Source organism: Sceloporus undulatus, chromosome 4 (assembly GCF_019175285.1).
Source record: "Sceloporus undulatus isolate JIND9_A2432 ecotype Alabama chromosome 4, SceUnd_v1.1, whole genome shotgun sequence".
NCBI lineage: Eukaryota > Metazoa > Chordata > Lepidosauria > Squamata > Phrynosomatidae > Sceloporus > Sceloporus undulatus.
This window is the reverse complement of record NC_056525.1, coordinates 28,319,138-28,346,284: the sequence shown is the minus strand read 5'-3', so window position 1 is coordinate 28,346,284 and position 27,147 is coordinate 28,319,138. Positions and strand designations below refer to the sequence as shown.

At 40.3% G+C, this 27,147-nt stretch overlaps 1 protein-coding gene across 1 annotated transcript in view; it reads left to right on the top strand.

Moving 5' to 3' along the window:
• The first annotated feature begins 368 nt into the window (after window positions 1-368).
• Window positions 369-27,147, top strand: part of ARFGEF2 (ADP ribosylation factor guanine nucleotide exchange factor 2) — a 93,534-nt gene continuing 66,755 nt past the window's right edge. The window contains exons 1-8 of the mRNA XM_042462506.1: window positions 369-671; window positions 19,876-19,906; window positions 21,799-21,922; window positions 22,367-22,513; window positions 23,612-23,791; window positions 24,761-24,980; window positions 25,896-25,967; window positions 26,279-26,442. Coding sequence (XP_042318440.1) covers window positions 530-671; window positions 19,876-19,906; window positions 21,799-21,922; window positions 22,367-22,513; window positions 23,612-23,791; window positions 24,761-24,980; window positions 25,896-25,967; window positions 26,279-26,442 — 1,080 coding nt within the window. The 5' untranslated portion in view covers window positions 369-529. The remainder of the gene's footprint in view (window positions 672-19,875; window positions 19,907-21,798; window positions 21,923-22,366; window positions 22,514-23,611; window positions 23,792-24,760; window positions 24,981-25,895; window positions 25,968-26,278; window positions 26,443-27,147) is intronic.

Here is a 27,147-nt window from a genome sequence, read left to right as displayed (position 1 = left end):
GCCAGGGCGGTTAAAGCGGCCTCAAAAGTGGATTATTATTTCAGCAGGGAACTGTGTTTTGTGGCTTGTGGGGTTGTTACTCTACTTCACATAAACCACAAATCCCAGTGATTTAACGGTCGTGGCAGTTAAAGCGGTACGAAACCGCGTTAATTCTAACAGTGTAGACTCATCCAAGGGCGGCCTATTGGCTTTTACCAATTACCATTCCCCTTTCCCTCAGGAGCCCAGCGCAAGCCCCGCCCCTCCATGGTACGTCACTGGCACCGCCCTCTCCTCCGACGTCACTGGCGCTGACAGGGCGAGGGCGAGCGCGAGGGAAAGCCGTTGGTGGCCGCAGCAGAGAGGGAGGGAGGGAGGGAGGGGGATCACGTGACGGTTCCAAGATGGCGGCGCCGTGTCGCTGTCCATCGCCGCCAGCAGCAGCAGCAGCGCCCCCTCCTTTCCTGAGGGAGCCGCGTTTCTTCCGGCTGCGGGAAGAGCCCAGGTGCGGCCGGAGCCCTTGAGGCGGGGAGGGGAAGCGGAGACCATGCAGCCGCCGGCCTCCCGCGAGGAGGACACCCGCACCAAGAGTATGTTCGTCTCCCGGGCCCTGGAGAAGATCCTCTCCGAGAAGGAGGCGAAGCGGCCCCCGCACGGGCAGCTCAGGAGAGCCTGCCAGGTGGCGCTGGGTGAGTCAGGAAGGGAGGGAGGGGACCCAGGCCCAGCCCAGCACCCATGGGCCGACCGACCACCTCCCAGCCTCTCAGACGGCTGCATCCGCACTGCAGACATAATCCGGTTTCATAGCGCTTCAAGGGCCGCGGCTCCCTGCTGTGGCATTCTGGGCGCTGTAGTTTCTAGTCCATAGAGAGTCATCAGGGAACACTTGCCCATAGAGAATGTATGGGCAAGTAGGGTTTCCCTGGGGGCAAGTATTGCCATTGCTTTTAGTCCGTCCCGTTTGTTGTGGCCTAGCTGCCTTCCTGCACCTTTCAAACAAACAAAACACAAGGTCAGGGGATCCAAAGGACTGTGCAGCAACATCCGGAATCCACCAAACAAACAGCAATACCTTTATGGGCATCCAACCAAAATGCACAAAACATGAGAGTTTGGAGGAAGAGTGTTCACAGGCTAAATTGCATTAAAACCTCATATTTCCTTAGTGCAAAAATATCTTTCGTCTCATACACACACACACACACACTCTGTGTACGATTTGTGGATTTTAGGATGGTATTAAAGCGTTATGAAACCAGATTATTTCTGCAGTGTGGACGCAGCCGCATGTCTGTGTTAAGGCTGAAGACCTTGGACATCTTCGTTCCCAGCCCAAAGGTTTACTACTTGGAGGATATTCCTGTGAGGTCAGTTGTCAATGGACCTTAGTAGGACCCTGAGGAACACTGGTGCCACCATAAACTACAATTCCCAGGATTCCCTAGCACTGAGCCAGGGCAGTTAAAGCGCTCTGAAACTGGATTATTTCTGCAGTGTGTTTTGGACCTGTAGTTCTTGGGATATTGAAGCTCCATCTCTGGCCAGATGAGCGAGACTTGGATATTGACAGTGGGCCCTCTGTATCCACTGTTCGTTTTCATCCATGGATTCAACCACCTTCCGCAGCCTGAAAGTATTGCAAAATAATGTAATACAATAAAAAGTAATATAAATTCCCCAAGCAAACCTTGTTTTTGCCATTTTGTATAAGGGTCACCATTTCACTATGCTGTCATATTTAATGGGACTTGAGCATCTACGGTGGAAACAAACCCCTGCAACCGCCTACTGTATTGTGAAACTCAGAAATGCCTCTTTGACAATTTCACAATGAAAACTAGCTCTTACCGACATGCCACTTTTCTCCTACACCTTTCCTTAGTAAATGTGCACAATGCCTCAGAGGAAGCAATGGCAAAGGCCTTCTGAAGAAATTTACCAAAAGAACCCCATGAAAGGTTTGCTTTAGGGTCACTGTAAGTCGGAAACGGCTGGAAGGCACACAGCAACAAAACTTAAGAGAGGCCTCTAAAACACAATGAGCCTAAAGATCAGGGGATCCAAAGTACAGTAACACCCAAAATCCACAAAACATAGACAGTGATATAGTTTTGGGTGGGTTTTTCAGGGTATGTGGCCATGTTCTGGAAGAGTAGCCACATAGCCCAAAAAGCCCACAAAAAACTTCTGGATGTTGTCCATAAAAGCCTTTGATTTTACTTAAACGGTGATACCTTTATGGGGCCAACAAAATGCACAGAATGTGAGAGTTTGGAGGAAGCATTGTCCAAACCACACTGCAGAAATAATCCAATTTGAGACCACTTTAACTGTCCTGGCTCAATGCTAGGGAATCCTGGGAACTGTAGTTTCGTGAGACATTTAGCCTTCTCTGTCAGAGAGCTCTGGTGCCACAATAAATTATATTTCCCAGATCCCCTAGGACTAAGTCAGAGCAGTTAAAGCAGTCTCAAACTGGATTATTTCTGCAATGTGTTTTGGACCCGTGTTCACAGGTTAAATTGTATTAAAACCCTAGGTCCTGCCTCCTATTTCCTTAGTGCAAAAATACCATTCATCTCACACACACACACACACACACTCCGTGTATGATGTGTGGATTTTGGATGTTATTTTACTTTGCTGTATGGCCAATCCCTGAATATGTTGTTAAGGAATACAGTTGAATCTACCCATTTTGATAACACATCTGGATTCATTCCCATCTTGCAGTCGTAATTACACCTTAGGATCTGTCTTCTTCCTTCCTTCCTCTTGTATTAGAGGTGTTCTGTGAAGTACGATCTTAAACCTGTACAGTCTGTGTGCTCTCTGTGTTTGTTCACTCACCCTCCCACTTCTAGGCCAGTGATTTCCATACTTTGGTCTTCCAGATGTTTTTCACATCTGCTCCCAGAATTCCCCATTGTTAACCAAGCTGGCTTGGGGATTCTGGGATCTGAAGTCCAAAACAGCTGGGGGACCAAAGTTTGAGAACCACTGCTCTAGGCTGATGCAGCCTCTCTATGGCACCTCTATCAAGTTCCCTTGAAATCTCCCCCTCAAAAAGTATTCTCAGCATCACCAATTGCTGAGTGACAACATGCACAAATGAGTGTAGTTGGTGATGTGACTTGTCATCAGGTATTGCACCATAGATTATTCTGCCACGTTGGATCCTCCCCTGCTTGGGAACAGGTGACTGCACTCCTGATCTTCCGGCAGGAAGTGTGGTAATGAATTCCTCGGTTCAGATTGGTTGTAAAGGGAAGCTTTCATTCCTTTGGTTCAGGAAAAATGGACAAAGTTCACTTTGCTTATCTGATGGTGGCATGCAGTACTAATTGCTGTGGGTTTCTTGGAGCAAGAATCAAATGTTTTAACTTATGATAAAAATAGGTGGTCTGTTTGCAGGTGAAACAGTTTTCTGTTACAAAAAATCAGGATACTTGGCGTTGTTTGGATATTCTCAGCTTTACTGAATAAATACTGTATTACTGAATATGTCATTTTTTTGTAGGGCATAGTAACCCTAGGAATATTTCTATTTATTGAATGTGACATTTTAAAAGTTAAAAAACATCCCATTAAACTGCCATCAGAGTCTGTATATTTAATTGGTTCTTTGCTTTTTTAAAAACTTCTAGCTTGTGTAACAAGTCCAAATATAAAACATAGTCTGGCAAACTCTCATTTAAAGTATATTAAATCCACGTTTTAAATAAATAGGACATTGAGACTTATTTCATTTTCTTTTGGAAAATACTTTAGGGACAGTTTATACCATATAAAATGTACTTTGTGGATAGATTTTAACTTTGTCTTGAGATATTAAGCCTGTGATCTTGTATACCTTTTCATATGAATTAGGCTCACTAAATACACTGGGGCTTGTTTCTGAGTAGGTATGCATGCTGGTACGTTATCGTTGTGCTACTTGAGCTAGAAACAAATATATTTGAGTTGAAGTCCCCCATATGAGGATAATTGTCATGAATCCTAATAGATACACCAAATAAATTGGTATATCGAAATAGATATAGGAATCTTATGGTGAATTATTATTTTGTGAATGAAAAAAAATGTTTATCAAAGTAGTCTGCCTGCTGAGTTTTATTAGTGATAATGTGCTTTGCAGTGCAGTTCTAAGGTTATCTACTGAAAGCAAGTCCTGCAGAGTTCATTTATACAGAACTTTAAGCAAGTATGTGTACGTTTGATGCCTTTAGCTATTACTACTCTACTTTACCATATGACAGAATGGACATGTTTAGGTTTTTTTTTTTTAAATGTGCTGCTCTTTCATGACTTACCACAATTTACAAAAAACAAAACAGATGCCATATGATTTTTTAACTGAAGTATAGATACTGTTGGCTCTATACTTGTACATATATTTCTTGAACTCTGATATACATGTTTGACTTACACATTCTGTTTTCTGTGACTAAGGAAGAATGAAAGAATGTGTGCTTCCATGCTTTATTGGAAAAGTCTTGGAGTATTATTGGGGATGGGGAGGAAAAAGGGACAATGGTTTTTATATAATGGTGGCATGTATCTACCAGACTGCAGTGCATTTCTATTGTTTTTTTTGTACATTCCTGATGGGTAGCTTCTTATGTACAAATTGAAGACCACCAAGACAGTACATAGATTGGAATGCAACAATCGGGGACATAATTTACAAACAAATTGCCAAAACTCTGTATTAATATGTGATTGTATTCTTGTCTAAGGGAGCAGAATTGTGGCCTGCCCTGAGCTGATTTCTTCCTGTGGTTAGATTGAAATTGTCTTGGTAAAAAAAATTAGATATGAAATATTGGCACAGCAAGAGTTATTGCAGGCAGTGTAATGGTTCAGATGGTGGTTCATAGAACCTTCTAAGGTGTTAAAAGAAGCTTAAGCTCTACACCACAGAAACAAAGGTGTATATTATGAAAGTATTTAAGAAAATAAAAGGAACTAATGGAGTTTCTACTTGAATAACCATTTGTCAGTAGTGCAAGCTCTGAGATATCTCACATCTTGCTCATGTAATACATTTATTTCAGGAGATCATTGCATGGTTTGTGGAATTGGCTGATAGTTGTAGTTAGGAGACAGATGGATATAGAGAACTGTCACTTTGACAAGCATTTGTTACAGATCTACTGAATAAAATATAGCATGGAATCAATTCTGAATGGGTTGGAGTGGTGCCAAAACTGGCTTTGTGAAAGAAACTTAACTGGGAGAAGTTTTTTTGTATATGCTGTAGGGCAGTTGTTTGTGTTTTCTGGAAACCAGCGAGGTGGGTGTTTGAAGAAATATATTAGTTGGTACGAACAGTTATTTGATTTTGTTGATGTGTAAATTAGAAAATAAATGTGCTAGATAATTTTTGATGAACACTTCTTAAGAGTTTGTAGAATTTAAGTTTTGTTTAAGCCATGTTTCCTCTGTGGTGTTCTTTCTACTTCGAACAACCTCATTTTCTTTCTCATGCTTGAGCCAGATCTTTCTTCCCTAATGCATAGTTTCTGAAAACTGTATGGGGACAACAAAATATTACACAGAACAATGCACAAAAATGAGATTAAGATGGTCATATTAACCTCATTTTTGTGCATTGTTATGTTAATACTTTGCTGTACCCACACATAACTGTGCCTTTTTAATTTTTGCTCCCTGTTGTTTACCTTGAGTAACATGCTGCAAGGGCTTTATCATATTATTAGCAGTAATTGTTTTTTTAAGTTCATCTCTTTAGCTAGCAGGAGGGAAAAGGAAGGAAAGGCTGTTTTTGCAAGGACCCCTGAAGATGCAATACATATCTTTACCTCTGCATGTGACACATTTTCTAAGAATCCCTATTAGTGAAGACTAGGGGTGCATCTACATTGTAGAAATAATACAGTTTGACACCACTTTAAGTGCTGTAGCTCCATCCTATGGAATCACTGGGATTTGTTGTCTTATCAAGGTCTTTAGCCTTCTTTGCTGAAGAGTGCTGATGCCTCACAAAACCCCAAGGTTCTGTCGGATTGAACCATGACAGTTAAAGTGTTATCAAACGCATTATTTCTCCAGTGCAGATGCACCCTAGGATATCTCCTTTTGACAATAAGGTTCATGTATTATCAATGAGTCTGTGTCAGTTTTCTTAGAAGAAGCAATGGCATCCTGTCACTTTCATGTGAGAAATTAAATACCTATTCAAGGACTTAACTTAATGGGCTTAACATAGTTCCAGTGACTGCAGTTTGTTGGAAGGACAAATTCTGAACTTTCCAAGATAGGATGGATTACAACCAGAGTATGATGTCCCCTTGGGACGTAACTCAGATGGTTGAGAACTGAACAAATTATCTTGCATAGCTTCTCTCTGAGTTATTTACTGGCAACAGTGTGACTTTGGGGCATTACAGACTGGCACTTTGTGCCAGCCTGTAGGCGGAGGCACGGTGCAGCGTCCACACACTGGATGCCATAACTCCGCCCCATCACAATGCCGTGAGCCTTTCTAGACAGCATGTGGCATCATGCCGCAGCCTTGGCACTGCATCTAGACAATGCAGCGCCAAAAGGTCATCAGGAAGCTACACCGCCATGGTTATGACGCCCTTTAGAGGGCGCAAAAAGGAGCCGTTTTTTCCAGCTCCTTTTTGTGCTTCCTAGGGGCTGGATCAGTGCCCTAGCATGCAGTTGCTGCAGCACCAATCCAGCCATTAAAGGGGCAGCTGAATGCCGCCCATCTGTCCAGGCCCTAAGTGAGTTACCACATGTCACAATTACAGCAGTTTAATTTCACTTTAACTGCCATAGTTCTGTCCTTTGGAATCCTGGTGTCTGTAGTTTGGGAAGGGCATTGTCCGTTGGAGAGCTCTAATGCTGTAGTTCAGGTGAGTGGAGTAGAGATTTCTAGCAGAGGATAAATCTCTCATGAAGCTATGAATCCAGGATTCTGTAGAGCCATGACAGTTAAAGTGCTAATAGACTAGCATAATTGTGTAGGGTGTATACATGTCAAAAGGCAGAAATCTGGGGTTTTTTTCTGTCTTCAGATTATTAGTAATGTTGTATATAAGACCTTTTTGTAAATACAGCATAATACATTGATATGTTAATGATACCTTTGGTTTACAGTGAGAAATATGCTAATCTCAGGTGGATGTCTAACATAGGTAGCAGGACAGGATTGAGGACTCATTTTCAATAAATAATTCTCACTGGTAATGAAGACACTTCTCCTCAGATTTTTCCCATGTAACATAATACATTTGATATGTGTGTTGCCTTAAAGCTCAAGCCTTGAACTCGTGTACAGTGGACCCTTGTTATCCGCTGGGGTTTGGTTCCAGGAACCCCTGTAAATAACAAAATCCTTGTATGCTCAAGTCCCATTAATTACAGTGGCATAGCAAAATGGTGCCCCTTGTATAAAATGGAAAAATCAAGGTTGGATATTTGAAATTTATACTTTTTAAAAATATTTCCAAGTCGTGGATGCTTGAATCCATGTATAAAAAAAATCTGTACTTTGTTCCATTCCAAAATGTAGACTTTTCTGGTATGGGAGAGCTGTGTGGTGTCTTAGACATTATTTTTTCCTTTGAAAACTGGAGTGTGTGGGCACTGGACCCTTAAGATATAAAAATGCCTTTTAAATGTACAAAGCAGAATTTATTTACATACACTGGGTGCCATTTTTCACATGACTTACTGTAAGACATATAACCTAAAAAGTTAAAAGCTTCTGGAGCTGAAATATGTTACAGTTAAAGAATATTGGTATGGTATCAGAATACAGGTTTCCACTGAAATTGCTATCATTTTTCAAACAAATAACTGTTTAGCATTAGACATTCCCTGAAATGGTTGTTCTTTAATCTTGAAATTCCTGTTTGGACTGCTTATGCTGTATACAAAATTGTTTGACCCAGATAGTGCCCCCACAATGCTATTTTTCTGTTTTGTGGCAAATGACTCCTGATTATGGGTTAAGGAATTACTTGTAGGTAAGACTGCAATTGATCTTACCTGCAGTTCTGTGGACAGAAGGTAAATTGTAAGATTTTGGGAGAAAGCTTAGTGAAGTCTTGTTGTGGCTTTTTTTTTTAAGTTACACATTGCAATATGCTTACAAATGCTCAATTGTACCTTCCATAACACATTTCTATATATTCATGCTGATCATTCTTTAGAATATCCATGGCTTATTAATAGAAAATAAAACTGAATGAGTGGTGTAGTGATTTGAGTAACTCTGGAGAGCAGAGTCCAAAATCTCCCCTTGGCCATGGAAACCCATTGGAAGACCTTTGGTAAGTCACACTTTCTCAGCCTCAGAGGATGGCATTGACAACTCACCCTCTGAAGAAATTTGCCAAGAAAATGCTGTGATAGGTTTACCTTACAGTCACGATAAGAAAAGAAAAACTAAAAAACTGCAGTGCGCCCCATTAAAAAACCCTTCTGTCACAACCAGTTAATAACCCAAGGCTTGTCTAAATAGGAAGCTGTTAAGCTGCTGGCAAAAAAGAGAGCAAAGGGAAGATTGACCAAGCTTCCCATGGGAGGAAACCTCTCAGCCTGAGATCAGCCACCTAGGAGGCCCTCACCGATGCCCTCACCAAATGTCCTGTGGTGGTCGTGAGAATGAGAGCAAGCTTTGTCCAAAGATCATAAAACTCAGGCATGTAAAGGGTTTTACATTAATCAGAATGTGATGCAATCAAGGCATGTGTCACAACAATTAGATCTGATATCTTCAGGAAAAGGCTCATCTAGAACATTAGTTTCAGTTGTGCAAAAGCACTCTTGACCACCAGCAAAACCTGGGAGCACAAGCTGGAGTCCAGGAGTACACCCAAACTGTGAAGCTGAGATTTCAGGTGGAAACATGGCATAGTGGTTTGAGTGTTGGACTACAATTCTGGAAACCAGAGTTCAATTTCCTGCTTGGCCATGAAAACCTTGGGCAAGTCACATGCTCTCAGCCTCAGAGGAAGGTAATGGCAACCCCCCAATGAAGAAACATGCCCAGACGACCCCATTATAGGGTAATGTTAGAGTCGTCATAAACGGAAACGACTTTAAGGCTCACAACAACAACAAAATAATCATATCCAGCCATATGAGGCTGAATGTCTGTTTCCTGGTTTGCCTTTCAGCTGACCAGGAGCACCTCCATCTTACTTTGATTAAGCTCCAGTCTGTTTGCCCTCTTCCAGTGAGTTACCAACAGTAAGTGCTGGCTTAGTACTCAGCTTCCTTGGAATTAAATGGAAAGAAGAGAGATGGGTTTCACCAGAATACTAGTGACACTGAGCCCCAATATGTGAAATAGCATTAGGGACAGCACCTGTCCCAACACCACAGACAAATCGCTAAGGAGTTGAACAGGAATTCCCCAGCACTAACCTTTGTGTTTATCCCTCCAAGAAGGACCAAAACCATGGTAAAATAGTCCCCTCCCAATCCCATCCTAGAAAGCTGGCTCAGAAGGATGCCATGGTCAGTGATAGCAAAAGCCATCAAAAGGTCCAGCAGAGCTAACTGGTACACATTTTCTCCTGTCTAGTTCCTGGTATAAGTCATTCAACAAGACAGCCTAAGCTGTTCCTGTCTCTTAACCAGATCTGAAACCAAGTTGAAATAGTTTTAGATAATCCATCTCATCCAAGGCACCCTTGAACTGGGAGACTACTATGCAGTGTAGGATCTTGCCCCCCCAAAAGGATATTGGAGACTAGACTAATTTTGTGCTGCTCCAGAGGGGAGGGTCAGAAGCAATTTTAAATTACAAGCAAAGAGAATTTAACGAAACAGTAGGAAGAACTTTCTGGCTGTTACAACTGTTTAACAGTAGAATACACTGCCTCAAAATGTGACGGACGTTCCTTCTTTGGAGGTTGTAAAGCAGAGCTTAACTGGCCACTTCTCAAGCATGCTTTAGCACTGGATTTCTGATTGGTAGGTTGTTGAGCTGCTAGATGGTCGTTACAGTTCCTTCCAACTCTGTGCTTCTCTAACTCAGTATAAAGAGTCATGGTAGTTTTGAATATCATGAGGTAGAAACAGGTGATCCTCCAGATATTGTAAAACTGCATTTCCAAACATTCTTCACCATTGGCTATGTCTGGTGTTAATTACAGTCCAAAAACAATGTTTGCGGACTGTGATCAGTAACATCTTGTAAATCTACAGCATTTGGCAGTGGGTATTAAGGTTGAAAGACAGTATCTGTGGTCAAAAAGAAGAAGAAACCATGAATGACTGATGCAACACTTCAAGCAGTTAAGAAAGATGATAAGCAAAAGTAAAGGGAGACAGAAACAGAATCATGAATGAGTGATTAGTGTACAAGGAGAAAAAGAATTTTTGCAACAATCAATGCAAAGAAATAATAATAATAATTTATTTCTCTTTTCCTGCCTCTCCCTACGGATCGAGGCGGGATCACAGCATAAAAACATACACATTACAACAGTCAATAAGTATCACTACTATTGCTAAAAGCTAGCTTGCCGTCTATTTTCCATCTTGTCATAGTTGGGTGGGGTTCTTTCAGGGTCATCATAATAGGTCAGGTGGGTAGGCCTGCCGGAAGAGATCCATCTTAAGTGCCCTCTTGAAAGCTTCCAAGGTGGTAATAAGATGGATCTCTTCCAGTAGATTGTTCCACAATTTGGAGGCTGCAACCGTAAATGCCTTATAAGAAGTTGATGTTAGTCTTGCTTTGGGTAGTCAAGCAAATTCTTCCCTGATGTTCTAAGAGTGCGGGGCGGATTGTGTAGGGAGAGGCGTTCCCTCAAGTAACTCGGATCCAAGCCATGTAGGGCTTTAAAGGTGATAACCAAGAGAAGCCAACAACAAAAAAAGGAATAAGAAGAGACTTCTTCCACAAGATTTGGGAATTCAAAGAAAAAATTGAACCAAGGTTGGGAATGCTCTATGATCAGAAGATGAACATATTACATTACCGTGATGAAAATTTTAAAAAGATAGAAGCAATACACAGAAGAGTTATACAAAAAAAATGTGAAAGGGTGGATGATATATAGGAAGAAACAATAACCAGGAACAGATGACTTACCAATAGAATGGCTGCAATCCACAGAGACAGAATCAAGTTTAGTTCTAACTAAAATTTGCCAACGTATATGGAAATCAAAGCAGTGGTCAACAGACTGGAAGCAATCAATATACATTTCCACCCACAAAAAAAGGAGACACAAACGATTGCAGTAACTGTAGGACCATTGCACTGATTTCCCATGCAAGCAAAGTCATGCTCAAAATTCTGCAGCAAAGACTTCTATCATATATGGAGTGAGAAATCCCTGAAATTAAAGCTGGTTTCAGGAAAGGAAGAGTCATTAAGGATCACACTGCAAACATATGATGTATAATGGAGCGCTCTAGAGAATTCCAGGGGTGGGGAATCTGCATGTGCTTTATTTATTCCAGCAAAGCCTATGACTTTGTCTATGACTATGTTTTATCTGTGAGCCGCCTTGGGTACCTCAGGGAAGAAAACCGGCATATAAATATACAATAAATAAATAAATAAATAAAATGACTGCCTGGTTCACAAAAAGCTATGGAATGCTCTCAAAGAAATAGTAGTGCCACTATATTTGATTGTCCTGATGCATAACTTGTACTCAGGACAAGAGGCGGCCATCAGGACAGAATATGGAGAATGGAATGGTTCCAAATGGGCAAAGGCATCAGGCAAGGCTACATACTATCACCCCATTTATTCAACCTGCATGCAGAAAATATAGCAGATCAGGCTTAGATTCAAATGAAGGAAGAGTGAAGATCAGAGGAAAGAACATTAACAACCTAAAATATGCAGATTACTCAATACTAGCAGCAGAAAACAACAAAGACTTGGAACAATTACTGAAGAAGTTCAAGGAGAAAAGTGCTAAGATAGGCTTAATGCTGAACTTTAAGAAAACACAAATAATGACCATGAAGATCTATAAGAATTCATCCTAGAAAACTGAAATAGTCAAATAGTTCCCATACCTGGGATCATATATTGATCAGACCAGAGACTGCAGTCAAGAAATCAGAAGACTAGGATTGGGAAGAGCAGCTATCAAAGAAATGGACAAGATACTAAAAGTGCAAAGATATAACTCTGAACAAACCTTTGTATTCCCGATCAAAATGTACAGATGTGAGAGCTAGACAGCGAAGAAAGCTGACAGAAACAAATATCAATGCATTTGAGATGTGGTCCTGGAAAAGAATGCTAAGAATATAAAGAAGACAAACAAATGGTTTCCAGGATAAAGCCTGAACTCTCCCTGGAAGCCAGGATTACTAAACTGAGACTGTTGTACTTTGGGCACATAATGAGACAGCAAGGCGCGTTACAAACCGCCATAAGGGACGTCCTCAGGATGTCCTAGGTTTAAAAAGGGGCATCACTTCTTAACGCCCCCAAGCCTAATACGTCCTGAGGATGTACAAGATGGCGGTGCCCCATCTACATGGGGGCCGCCATGATGGCATCACGAACATGCCGCTTCCAAACGAGGCAGCGCAGGTGTGATGCCATTGTGCCACGCGAGGGCACTTAGTGCGCCCTTTCATCGGAGCAGGAAGGAGCTCCGAAACGGAGCTCCTTCCTTGTCTTGCGTCGCTGGGCGCAGCCTTTAGATGGCTGTGCCCAGCGACGCAGAGGAGAAGGGGCCAAGCGGCCCCTTTCTCCTCCCCGCCGCCACGGGGTGTCCTTGGGCTTGAAGACCCAAGGACACCCCTTTCCAGGCCTCAGGGAAGGGGCCTTTTGCCGCTGAGGCCTCGATCCGGCGGGGAAAGGGGCGGGTGCAGGCCGCCGCTTTTTGGTGGTCTGTAACGCGCCTCAGATTTATTAGGAGAAACAATGATGCTAGAAAAGGTAGAAGGCAGTAGAAAGTGGGGAAGACTGCATGCCAGATGGGTAGTTCTAATCAGGGAGGCCATGGGCCTGAATCTGCAGGACCTGAGCAGAGCAGTTGAGGATAGGGGGTTTTGGAGATGTTGCTCAGGGTTGCCATGAGTCGAGGTTGACTTGAGGGCAACTAACAACAAGTTAAGGCTGGAATTCTCCGGAACATTATATCACCATAACTCCTGGCTCGGCTATTAATTAGACTGTCCAGACACTTGTGTAAGGAAGTATCCAATGCCCTGTTATAAATGTACATGTTATTTCTGTATTCACTCGCAGTGCAAATCATGCATCTGGAACACATTTCACTCTCCTAAAACATTTCACTCCATACATCATAAGAGGCCTGTTTCCAAAAAAAGAGCGAGACCATTGAATCAAAATTGAACCTCTTGATGTGGCTTAAATTGGAGTAAGTGGTTTTTAATTTATGATACATGTACAGTATCAATTAGTTGAATAGTGCCATCTTTGTGAATGAGCACTGTAAGCTTCAAGTGATTTTGGCTATATAATTGCTCTGTATTTCATTTTCCCCTAACCACAAACAGTACCCATGGCCCTCATGTAAATATACCTGCAATATAGGATAACACTTCAGGTTTCTGAGATTGACTGCAGTCCATGAATAATAATAGTAATTATTATTATTATTATTATTTATATTCCGCTTTTCAGCCAGAAGAAAACCAAAAGAAAACTCAGGCTTGCTAGAGAGGTTAAGAACAACAAAAAGGGCTTTCATGGATATATCTGCAGCAAAAGGAAGAAGAAGGAAACGGTAGGGCCACTGCGTGGAGAAGATGGCAAAATGCTAACAGAAGACAGAGAAAAGGCAGAATTACTCAACATTTTCTTTGCCTCAGTCTTCTCAGAAAAGGCAAAGGGTGCTCAACCTGAGGATAATGGAGCAGAGGACAGAAAAGGAGAATTTCAGCACAAAATAAGTAAAGAGATAGTAGAGGAATACCTGTTTAACCTAAATGAATTTAAGTCTCCAGGATCAGATGAACTCCATCCAAGGGTATTAAAAGAACTGGCAAATGTAATATTGGAGCCATTGGCAATAATCTTTGAAAACTCCTGCAAAACAGGAGAGATCCCAGCAGACTGGCGGAGGGCAAACGTTGTCCCCATCTTCAAAAAGGGGAAAAAAGAGGATCCCAACAATTATCGTCCAGTTAGTCTGACATCAATACCAGGAAAGATTCTGGAGCAGATCATTAAAAAGAGAGTCTGTGAACATCTAGAAAGCAATGCCATAATCACAAAAAGTCAACACGGGTTTCAGAGAAAGAAGTTATGCCAGACAAATCTTACCTCATTCTTTGATAAAGTTACCACCTTGTTAGATGAAGGGAATGCTGTGGATATAATATATCTTGATTTCAGTAAGGCCTTTGACAAAGTTCCCCATGACATTCTTGCAAACAAGCTTGTAAAATGTGGGCTAGACAAGGCAACTGTTACGTGGATTTGTATGGTTGACCGGCCGAACCCAAAGGATGCTCAACAATGGCACCTTTTCATCCTTGAGAGACGTGACCAGTGGGGTCCCACAGGGCTCTGTCCTGGACCCAGTGCTATTCAACATCTTTATCAATGACTTGGAGGAAAAAATTGGGGCAACACTTATCAAATTTGCAGATGATACCAAATTAGGAGGAATAGCTAATACTCCAGAGGACAGGATCAAAATTCAAAATGACCTGAATAGACTAGAAAGCTGGGCCACAGCTAACAAAATTAACTTCAACAGGGAGAAATGTAAGGTACTGCACTTAGGGCGAAAAAATGAAATGCACAGATATAGGATGGGGGGCACCTGGCTGAATGAAACTACGTGTGAAAGGGATCTAGGAGTCCAAGTAGACCACAAGTTGAACATGAGTCAACAGTGCGATGCAGCAGCTAACAAGGCCAATGTGATTTTAGGCTGCATCAATAGAAGTATAGTGTCTTGATCAAGGGAAGTAATAGTGCCACTCTATTCTGCTCTGGTCAGGCCCCACCTGGAATATTGTGTCCAGTTCTGGGCGCCACAATTCAAAAAGGACATTGAGAAACTAGAGCGTGTCCAAAGGAGGGCAACTAAAATGGTGAAGGATCTGGAAACCATGCCCTATGAGGAACGCCTTAGGGAGCTGGGTATGTTTAGCCTGGAGAAAAGAAGGTTAAGAGGTGATATTACAGCCCTGTTTAAATATTTGAAGGGATGTCATATTGAGGAGGGAGCAAGCTTGTTTTCTGCTGCTCCAGAGACTAGGACCTGGAGCAATGGATGCAAGCTGCAGGAAAAGAGATTCCACCTCAACATTAGGAGGAACTTCCTGACAGTGAGGGCTGATTGACAATGGAACACACTTCCTCGGAGTGTAGTGGAGTCTTCCTCCTTGGAGGTCTTCAAACGGAGGCTGGATGGCCATCTGTCGGGGATGCTTTGATCTGGATTTCCTGCATGGCAGGGGGTTGGACTGGATGGCCCTCGCGGTCTCTTCCAGCTCTATGATTCTGTGATTCTAGTACCATAATAAGTAGATCAGTTTTGAATGTGCCACAATTCTATTTGTAATTCTAGTTACAACAGAATAACATGGTTGTTCCTCTAGAACAGGGGTAGGCAACCTTTTTGAGCCGGGGGCCAGGTTGCTGTCCCTCAGACAACTGGGGGGCCGAAGCCGGGGGTGGAGCTTCCACCCTCCGGGGGGCGGAGCCGCATGCCGGGGGTGGGGCATCCACCCTCCAGGGGTGGAGCCACATAACAGGGGTGGAGCGTCCACCCCCGGGGCGGAGCCGCATGCTGGGGGTGGGGCTTCCAGCCTCCAGGGCAGAGCCGTATAACAGGGGCGGAGCTTCCACAGAAGCATCATCATCATCATCACCTCCACTGCTATCATTGTTACAGCAGACCTTTCAGCAATAAATGCACCAAAAATACACAGAAATGCACTTTGGAAAGTCACACTCCTCCTCCTCTTTCTCATTGAGAGGGGATTTTGCACATAGAACACCAAGGGCAAGTGAAAATAATAATAATAATAATAATAATAATCAGTTACAAGCATGGAAACTACTAAAATGCAATTCAAAATAAAAGGCAGCAAAGCAAAGAAAAGCCACAAAGTACTACTGGGAGGGCATTTTGCAAAGAACACCAGGGCAATTAAATAATAATATTAATATTAAAGTTACAGACATGGAGATTACTCAAATGCAATTCAAAATAAAAGGCAGCAAGCAAAGAAAAGCCACAAGGTACTACTGGGAGGGCATTTTGCAAAGAACACCCACCTAACCCCCTCCCCCAATGAACCAACCTGTGGCTGCAGCTGCTGCTCTGGCTCCGTTTCTCCCTGGCTTTGCCCTCCTTCTGCTGCCTCCTCCTCCTCCTTTCCCTGCTCTTGGGAGGAGGAGGGCGAGGTGGAGCCTGCTGCAGGCCCACTGCAGCCCCTGGAGCCCTGTTGGAGTGCTCTAGGGGCTGCAACGGGCCTGCTACATGGGCGCCACCATTTTGTTGTTCAAAATGGCGGCGAAATCTCGTGTGACCTTTGCCATCCTGAGGTCTCGCGTGATTTCGGCCGCCATTTTGAAAAACAAAATGGCGGCCGGAGCGGCAAAAAAACAGGGGAAATCGGCAGCAATCGGCGGCAGGAGTGCTTGGGGGCCGCTTGGAAGGCCTTGGCGGGCCGGATGCGGCCCACGGGCCGCAGGTTGCCTACCCCTGCTCTAGAAATAAGTTTCTTATGAAGTCTGACAGATTGTGTAGTTTCTGCGCTATTAACTATCCTTCCAGTAGATTGTGCTGATCCATAAGAAAAATTCTCCAACTGTAATTTTTTATGAGGACTAACAATTCGCACAAAAATATGGGCAATTTTTCAAGATCACTAGATCTCCTCATCTGACAAGACATTACAAAAGGTGTGATGGAGGGAGGCCAAGGAGAAATAAAAGCTTGACTTTGCATGAACAAAATCTTGACATGAAATGGAGGAGTTGCTGGCAAATAGATAAGTTTCATGCAGAATTATCTGGACAAAAGGGGAAAAAAGTAAGTCCTGTGTGCATATCTAGAACTGTATGGACAAAATGACTAATTCCTCCATATCTACAAATGGAAAATCCAGGATATGTGTGCCTCTGCGACAGATGGTTGACACTTGAAGAAGCCAACGCTGGGAAAAATTAGCCTTGTGCAAAATTTCCTTTCTGACAAACACTGTTTTCACCAAACTGTCAATATCATCAGTTTGCTTTGCTTGAACAGAATGTGTTATTCCTCGCCAAACAGCCTGATCAGGATGAGTTTTTAAAACTCTACTTTCCAGCCATCAGCATGGCTCAAATGTAGAAGTTTAAATGCCAAATCATTGGTAGCTTAACACCCAGAATACACTTTTTGATGCTGAAACTGTTTTAAAAGGTACAGAAATGAAATTATTATTATCTGGCCCCATACAGACAGGCCAAAATAAAGCTGCTTTGAGTAATTTTGGAGGTATGCTGTTTAAATTATGCATGCGTACTAAGAGTCTGGAAGCCACGCCAAAGCCACGCTCCTGTCCTAAGGACTGGAGCGCAGCTTTGGAGCAGCTTCCAGACTTAGTATGCATGCGTCATTTAAACAGCATATCTCCAAAGTGACTTGAAGCAGCTTTATTTTGGCCTGTCTGTATGAGGCCATCTGTTTATAATATACAGGAAGTAGCAAAGTCACTTTTAAGCACTTTAACAAAGCCAGCAGGTTGAGATGTGCATCTGTTACCATGTTAGAAAAAAGAAAGAAAGAAAATAGTGTTGCCGGATCACTGTAAAAACACTGACTGTATGGAAGTTTCACAAGGGAAACTCATAAAGAGACCCTGGTAGAACAATGTTATGACTTTCAGTTTAGATGCAATGCAGTCCTTGAGCCATTTAAACCTAGTGATTCCAAATGGAACTCAGCTGTCTTAAATGGTTTCTGAATCCCATAGATTTTCTGCTGTTTTAGCTAAGAACTTTTAGCAACTAAGCCACATGGTGAGCAAGGCTGATTGTGGAAGAAGGCAGATTAGTTCTTTAAATGCATATTGACCTCTACATAACCTAATCCAAAGCATCTACATCCTGTGTGATTTTGGAAGCTAAGCAGGGCCAGGCCTGGTTAGTACTTGGATAGGAGACCACCAAGGAATGCCAGCAAGGAACAGGCAAAACTGCCTCTAAATATTCCTTACCTAAGAAAAATGGATTACATTAATGGGGTCACCATAAGTCAACAGGCAATTTGAAGGCACGTACATATACCAACACACTCTATCAAAAAAAGAAGAAAAAAGAAAAAAAGAATGAGGAAAACTAGTCCTATTTTTAAATGACACTACCATTATTTTGATAATTAAAATGTATTTCTTCCAAATGCTAATCTAAACCTAGTTGTGATGGCAAGATGCTCAAGATTTTCTTGGGCAAGTCACACTCTGTCCGCCTTAGAGGCTAACAATGGCAAATACACCTTAGAGTCTGCATAAGTAAAAAATGGCTTGGAGGCACACAACAACAGCATTGTTTAATTTACTTGTTTGTTTTGCTATGAGGAGTTTAGAAGCAATGTGAGATGCGGGATAGCATATTGTAACACGGAAGTAATTGGCGTTATATATGCCTTGATTAGGATATGTAGTTTACATTGTTATACTTCTTTATCATCAGTTTTTAGTGTGTGTGGCTATTAATAAAAGCATGTATTTGAAAAAGCAGAAGTACTTATTTTTCTTTTTCTGGCATACTTCTAAGAAATGATAGTCAGTTTTTTAGGCTGTGATGTATACTTCTTGGGCAGCTGTTGATTTGTCTGTTTTTCATAGGTGATTGTTGCATGCCAAGGGAGGGCTGTTCTTTCTCTTTGGCTATGATTTTTATTGTCAGTTTTTGAACAAAACGTGAAAGTTGCATATGCACAGAACTTCTTCACCAAGGTTTGCTGCATCCATTGTGTAAACAAAGTATTCTTGTTTTTCAAAGGACAGCAATTGCCCATTCCTCTTCCAGAAGATTTCCAAGCAGTTGCAGGCTATTGTTTACAGTAGTTTAAAGTTAAAAGTGCTGTTAAATTGTGCAGTATCTATAGATAGTAAAATATTAATGGCTGTGCTGAATGCCCAGGGAGGCAAAGCAATTGAGAGAAGTAACTTCAAGTATCGGCTGTGTTCTTATAGGTGTTTGTAATCTGTATTTCCCCTAATTCCTAACTATCCGCCATGGTAGTTAGCAGTAATAAGAGTTGTAGTGCAAAAACATTTGGCACATCAGAGTAGCCCACCTCAACTACCTATTATGATTATTAATTAGCTGCTGATTCGTTTATTTGTGAAATAGTTACCGTATATACTCGACTATAAGTCGACCTCATGTATAAGTCAACTGCAGGTTTTGGGGGCAAAATTATGGATTTTGATATGCCCCTTGGATAAGTCGAGGGTAAAACTTAGGTTCATGCAACAAAGGACCTAAATGATGAAGCAAAGGAAAACAGTGCCAAAGAACCTACAAAATTATGGCAGGCATAACTGTTTTGGCTCACATTAGAGGCTGGATGGAAGAGAGAGTAGAGGGAGGTCAGTGCTTCCAAGACAGATTGTACTCTTGCCTTTCACCAGGGGATGGTTTCCTTTTTAATAAGAGTTAAAAATAGTATTTACATTGACCCATGGATAAGTCGACCTAGGTTTTTGGGGTCAATTTTTTGACTAAAATTTCTAGACTTATACATGAGTATGTACAGTATTTAAAAGCATCTGGGGAAAATGCCTGTTACATAAAATCAATTGTATGTTTGAGATGGGAATAATGCATATACTGTTGTGTGTGTCATTCGGATGTATGGATAAACTTACTGGCTCTTGTCAATTATTACCATCTGTATGGTGTAATCCTGCAACATAAACCATCTGTTGTGTGTTTTTTTCCTCCAGATGAAATAAAAGCAGAACTAGAAAAGCAAAGGTGAGTAACTGGTGTGTTCCTGGTGACTGTATGCCCAAGATCAAAGCAACTACCCCGTAGGTTTATCTACAGCTTTTTTGAATGTGCAAAATGTGATTAGCAGCTTGCATGGAAAGACACAGTGACAGTTTTCATCTAGTTGTAAAGGGTAACACAATGAAAGATAAAGCATCACAGTTGCATGACTGATGCTCCACTACCAGTGGCATGTTTTATTCTTCATGCATGCATTTCAATCTTGCTTCTGAGCAGTATATATATAAAAAGTGGTTTTGAATAGTGTAAGGACACTTTAGTTGGAGTTGTTCCTCTAGGAAAAATGGGGAATTACAGAGAATAGGTATAGGCTTAAGCAATTCTTGTGGCTATAGTGGGCTAAGTAAAACTGTCACTGTATTTCAGCTACAAGTAACGACTTTTCAAAGATGTTTTACCACTTCCTTTCTTTTCAACTGGAATTTTTCTTTCAGTGTTTTTGACTTGACCATTATATGTCATCAGAAGATCTTAGTTTATTCTCATAATAGTCTTTGGCAGATTTATTTGCTAAATATTTTTTAATTGGCTTAGACACAGATAGTAGGTGACATGATTAATTAAATAAACTATAATCTCTTGGTGTTTGGCTATCTCTTTAACATCGTCAGCTTTTAAAGATAGTTTTATGATGGTATTTTCTGCATCTGTTTCCTTAATGAGATGCAGTACCTAGTACAAACATAGATTAAATATATTTTATGGAGCATCCTAATAAATTTTAATGAAATTTTGTTCTGTTATTCTTCATTAGTTTTCTAAGCTGTGCTTGATCATTTTGGGCACTGGGATTCTGTTATATTGGGGTTTTTTCTGCTTTAGATTTTTTCACCATCAAAATCTGAACTAATCAGAAAATGTGATGTTGAATCTAGGGAAGGAGGTTTTTGCATTCCTAAGTATGACTTTTTTGCCTTTATACTGTATATACTTCTCTGGAAATATGAAAATGCTTTTATTCTATTTTTACATGTAGATATATCTATTAACTCTTCCCTTCTTATCTTTTAAAAGGCCTTTAGACAATGGAGTGATATGCTGAAGTATTCCAATATTATAAAAATATAATATGGACAGTAGTTTTTTAGTGAGGATTTTATGAGTGGCTGAATGTTTTCTCTCCTGAGATTTACTCAACCTGGAGCTAAATATCTGAACTAATAATCTTTTACATTAAACCTAAACAGAAGAAATAGCATCACAAATTACTTCAAATTGAAAGACTTTTTACATTGATTCTAAAAGAAATACACTTCAAAGGAAGTGTTAGTTCTGTTTGACAGCACCATTCAATTGAATATTGCTTTTTCATCCATCACACTACTGTCCTGAAATCCATGCATACAGGAATGACTTTCCTCATAGTGTTTCATCAGTTGAAAAACTGTATTGTTTTGCTGTTGGGGTGGAGTTAAACCAATTGCTGTGTTGCTCAAGTGATTTTATCTGAAAGCTTCTATTACAAGGGGCTAGCGAGAGCCTCTGCATGTAGGTGGTGTGCATGCTGTCTTTTTGCACAAGCATGGACATTGGAGACTGTGGCCATAGGCTTCAATATTTCACATGTCTGCTGACAAACCTACTACCTAGCAGGTATGGAAGGTAGTTAATTTTCAGATTGTGGAGGATTATTGTTAGAAGAGGTGTATAGTAAAGCCTACAATACACAAATCTGGCCTGGAGTTAGGTGTGTCTATTTAGCATTCTGTGAAAGGGAGATTATTATTTCCAATCCCTTAATATTTTAATATAGAAATTACCTTTCTTTTACACCCTCCAGATGTGTGAGATGTTAATATGAAAATAGTTGGACTGTTAATGATATCATATGATTTTCTTTCAATTTCTCCAACTAGCCAAGGCAGTGAAACTACCCCAAAACCAAACTTCATTGAGGCAGATAAATATTTCCTCCCATTTGAATTGGCTTGCCAGTCAAAGTCTCCACGAATTGTCAGCACTTCATTGGACTGCTTACAGGTAACCTGTTTAAACAAGTCTTTGCTTTTGTTTGTTTTTCATTAAAAATGTGACCTAAATTGCTTGTATGGGAATATCAGCATGGATCTATTTATTGCTGGACTATTACCAAATTTCTTTAAAATGTTTATTTTGCAGCCTTTTATTAGTGTTTAGAGTACTTTTCCTTATTCATGTGTCTTATTCTGGAATAAGCACCTCTAATGTAGCTTTTGCTTCATACAAGTCTATGAGAGACATTAGGTGCAAGGTCACATTTATGTTTTCTCAGTCTGGCCCTCTCCCTGCTTTAATTTATTTTGAAGTGTTTCTTCCCTATCTTTCTTGCCCCAAGAATTTATTAGTGAAACTCTCCTTTTATTTTGCTTATTTAAATGACTTAATGGGTTCACTGCTTGAAAATGATTATAATGCAGAATATTGGTTGTTGTTTTTTCTCCCTAGAAACTTATTGCATATGGGCATATCACTGGAAATGCTCCAGATAGCGGAGCTCCTGGAAAGCGCCTGATTGACCGCATTGTTGAAACAATCTGTAATTGCTTTCAGGGTCCTCAGACTGATGAAGGAGTTCAATTACAAATAATAAAGGTATTTTATAGAGCCTATTTTATAGAATGTTTTAGTAGACCTTTCACCTTCTAGTGTGGGAGAATCTCTGAATCTAATTTAGTGAGCTCATGTATTGTATTGTACAGTCAAGATTCAGTCATTTGTTCAGTATGAACATAGACTGTATTTCAGTAGCAGATTTGTGTTACTCCATAGGGCAAATGAATGTTAAACATTTCTCTGCCACACATGAACATCACTTTGCAAATTGCATGTGTAACTCGCTTTAGTTTATTTCTTGAAGATCTAGGTTCTTGTTTTAACACCTTGGGTTTGGATCTCATTTCGTGTTGCTTACCAGCTATTAACTGATATCACGAAGCATTGGAATAAGGTGCCATCTTCAAGCTAACCTTCCCCTGTTTTAAGAATGTGAAAAGTCACCAGATTTAAGCATATAGAGCTTCATTGTCAGAAGCATATGTTCCTTATCCCTCTTCTCACATCCTACTCCCTGAAAATGCTACACAGAGGCTCAGGATATCTTGCTGATTGCCGTGAGTCTGGTGTGTAGGGCTTTCCCTCCTAAATTGGTTGAAGAACATTTTTGTTAGGTGGAGCTTATCCACCAGAAAAAGACAGATCCTAGATCCAACCCCAGGAGTTCTAAAATGCAAGAACAAACTGTTGGGATTCATTTTTGTACTACAAATATGGAAACAGGCCCACATGCACCTGTGTTGTCCCTTATAATCCAGCAAAAGAAAATGTAAAAAAAAAAACCCTCACAGCCTCTGAAGGATATAAATGTTAAGAGTGCCCTAAAATAGTAGTTATGGAGGATTTTGTATTTTCCCTAACAAGAAGCTGCTGCTTTCTTTATGTCCATTCCCTTCGCCCTGAGAAGTCTAGAAAGAAAGATAAGGTATATCAGAGTTTTCATTTCTTGCTTTGAGACAGTCATTGAAAGGATTAAGGAATGTAAAAATTCACTTCCCTTAATTCATGTTTCAAAGGCTGATTTTTCTTTACTAGTCCTATAAATTGCTACTTCTGCTTCTATAATGCATTATTTAAAGATAACGTTTGTTCTTTTTTGCTCAGCTGTTATTATTGTGGTATATGTATTTTTCTCAGGCTCTTCTCACTGCTGTCACGTCTCCGTATATAGAAATTCATGAGGGAACAATCCTTCAGACTGTAAGAACATGCTACAACATCTATCTTGCCAGTAAAAATCTCATTAATCAGACAACTGCCAAGGCTACCCTCACTCAAATGCTGAATGTCATTTTCACTCGGATGGAAAATCAAGCTGTATGTAATAAATGTTTATCAATATGTCTTTTGTATACAGCCTTGAAAAGTAATGGATTTCTGCTACTTCTCCTTTGGGTTTTTGCTGCCAAATTCATCTTAGAGATAATGCAGAGGCAGAAAGAAAGAAAGATTCAATACACATGTATTAATACACATGTATTAATCAAATAATTTAAACTGTGGTTTAGAGGATAAAGGGGCATGCCACAGACTTCTGCATTTCCTCCATGCTCATGTTCCACTATTGCTTTTAGAGAATCTCCACTTTTGGGGGGTTTGCTATAACCATAACTCACTTTATTTTCAGGCAAAACATGGTTAGCCGAAATTGCTTCTAAACCAGCATAATGTGCAAAACAGATTTCAGACAGTAGCTCCATATCCATGGATTGGAGACAGTGTTTGATTCATAGCAATTATTCTTTGCCTAATTCAGACAAAAAAACTATGGTTACAGCAAAGCAGGAAAAGCGAACTCTGATTCAATGTAAATGTTATATTGCAGTTCTCCAAACTAAAGTTTAGTGGACAAGGAGTTTTCATGACATTATATATGCAATATGCAGGCTGGAATTCTACCTTTCTGAAGTGGCATGTTTCTATCTTGGTGTTATTCTTCTCCATATTTGAGGTTCTGTCTTATGTCATTTGTGAGCAATGACAAGTGTCCTTCCTGTCTGGAAGTTAGATTTAAGTTATATAATGATAAACTACTTCTGTTTTCCTTAAAACAGGCAATATGGTTTCTATTTAAGATGAATTTTCATATGGTGAAATTCAGAATTCACTTTGGAAGGTATCTTTGGGCAAACCTGATGATAGAGGAATAGAGATACTTCTTAACATATCCAGCAATATTTGTTCCTGCCTTCTCGTTTTAAATGTTGTTTAATGTACATTTTATAATGTACTGCAAAGTATGTTGGAAAAATGTTTCCTTCTTTTGTATGTGTGTGCTTTTTTAAGATTCAAGAGTCAAGGGAACTAGAGAAATCAAATCAGCAAAGATGCCAGTCCCCCATGATTCATACTATGTCAGGGTCTCCCAAGATTGGTCGACTGAAGTACAGCCAACAAGAAAGTAAACCGTCAACTCCAGTAAAAACAGATTTGACTAATGGTGAGCCAGAAGGAAAAGACAATGAAGATCAGAAACCAGAGGACAATTTGACTCCTTCAGTGTTTGGTAAATATTACCTAATATTAGAACTTGTGCTGACTTAAGCCTTATGAACATTATTTCTTTCACTGTTCTGGATGGATCAACTGTAATAAGCAATTTGTCAGCTGTCAATAAACCACTTCCTATATGGTGGGTTGCCTCCCAAGTGGGATGTAGTGAAATTCTGAAAACTGCATTAGGTTCACCATAATTTGGAAAGAACAACGACAATAAAGAAGAAGCATGCCACAACGATAGTTTGCATGACAGTGAAGGGTGCCCCCATTTAATTTGAGGGACTTTTCAGTTACAGTATTCTTATCTTTATAAAGAATATGCATTTGCCACTCTGTTCTCTCTATAGATTATACCTGATTGTATTACAAATGTCAGGTGGCTTACATCACAGCAAAGTTAGTTGCTGATGCTCAGCCGTCTTTAGATGTCAAAGATGGGACAGGTTCTAATCTCCTTGCACCACACGTTCATAGTTATTTCACTATTTGCAATCTTGAAACTACCATATCACACAAGAAGTGTATTTCCTTTTAGAGGTTGTTTACAAGGTTTGCATAGTAAGCATCTCTGCATGACATGAAGCCTACAGAAGACAACATGCATCTGCTTTTGATTCTGCTCACTGTGTCCACCATCCAGAGAAAACTGTGTTCTGTGGCTGGATGCAGAACCAGTGTAGTTGCTACAGTTATTTTCAGGCTTCTTGCTACATAGAGACTTTTTAGAAGACTCTTATATAAACAGGATCTAAATGTTTTTGGTCAGCTAACTCAGGCTTTGTGGGTTTAAAAAAAAAACAGGAAAAATACAGAAGGACAAATGTGAATTCTAAAATGGTATCTTGCATTAGAGTTTTTCTAATCCTTTAAAAATACTACATTGCAATATTTTCAAATAACTTTTTAACATATATTTTATCAGAAGAAGAAACTGATGGAGGCAAAGCCATTGTTAAAAGCATCTTGGAGGATGTGGTCACTTCAGCTGTTAGAGGTAAAAAATTCTTTGGGGAAGTGTCTCTTTTTCTTCATACCTTCAAAGAAACATCCTCTTTTAAAAACTTTCCTCCAGGACTAGACCTTGGTGAAAGGAAGCCAGAGTTTCGATTAGAAACGAACCTAGTACTCTTCTACCTTTAGGATTCTATATTAGCCTTGTAAATCTCTCATATCTGTCATGAAATAAAACACATTCTAATGCTTTTGTAATGCTTTCTACGAGTGCTTTTTTTGACACCTCTGAATAAGATTATACTGTATATTGAGATAATTGTTTACAAGATTACAAATATATGTTTTCTTCAGTCTCTTTAGAAGAAGAAATAAAAAAGGAACCTTTACCTGAATCAAGCAGGATTCTTTCTGAACTCGGAGCTGCAGTTCCTGCCTCACCTGGTGGTTTTAGTGAACATTCTCAAACAAATGGAATTCCAGATGACAGACAGTCTGTCTCATCTACAGATAATCTAGTATGAAATTTAAGTGCACAATGAACTGAATGTGATTTTTTTTTTAACTTTCTTAGTAGATTTACTATAAAACTTGAGAGAGGGGAGGATAAAATATGTGAGAAGACAGATCTTGTTTCAAAATAAATCACTCCCCAGTCCATTCATGTAAACTTCATCCTCATCTTAAATGCTTAGAACAGAGTATAAAGTAGCTACCATAATATTCCTTAACAACATGTTTTTGGTACAAAAATCATTATATATGTGTTAACATTATTTAGAAAATGTTGTATGACACGACATTTTTATGCTATAGTTTTCATCAGATGGAAGCATGTTTTTCCATTTCTGCGACAGTCACTAGGTATCTATTCCTATAATAATTTTATAGCATATATACCTTAGTCCATAGCTGAGGGGCAGCAGGGGGGCTGCAAAAATTGCCAGCCTCCCTTTTGATGGGCACAAAAGCTTCCATATACATATAATATGCTGGACTAGGGTTTGTGGATGTAGATTAAAAACACAACCATATGAATATAAATGTTTTTCCCCAGAATGGCTTGTAGTAAAATATGCAAAACTCAATCTCATTGGATGTCCTACATCCAATGTTACTTTGATATTCCACAGCCGGCAGAATGGTAATTCCACCATCCTTCTGCTCAACAGCCCATCTGAAAATAGCTGTAGACGGTTTTCCATTCTCTGGGGAAATGTTTT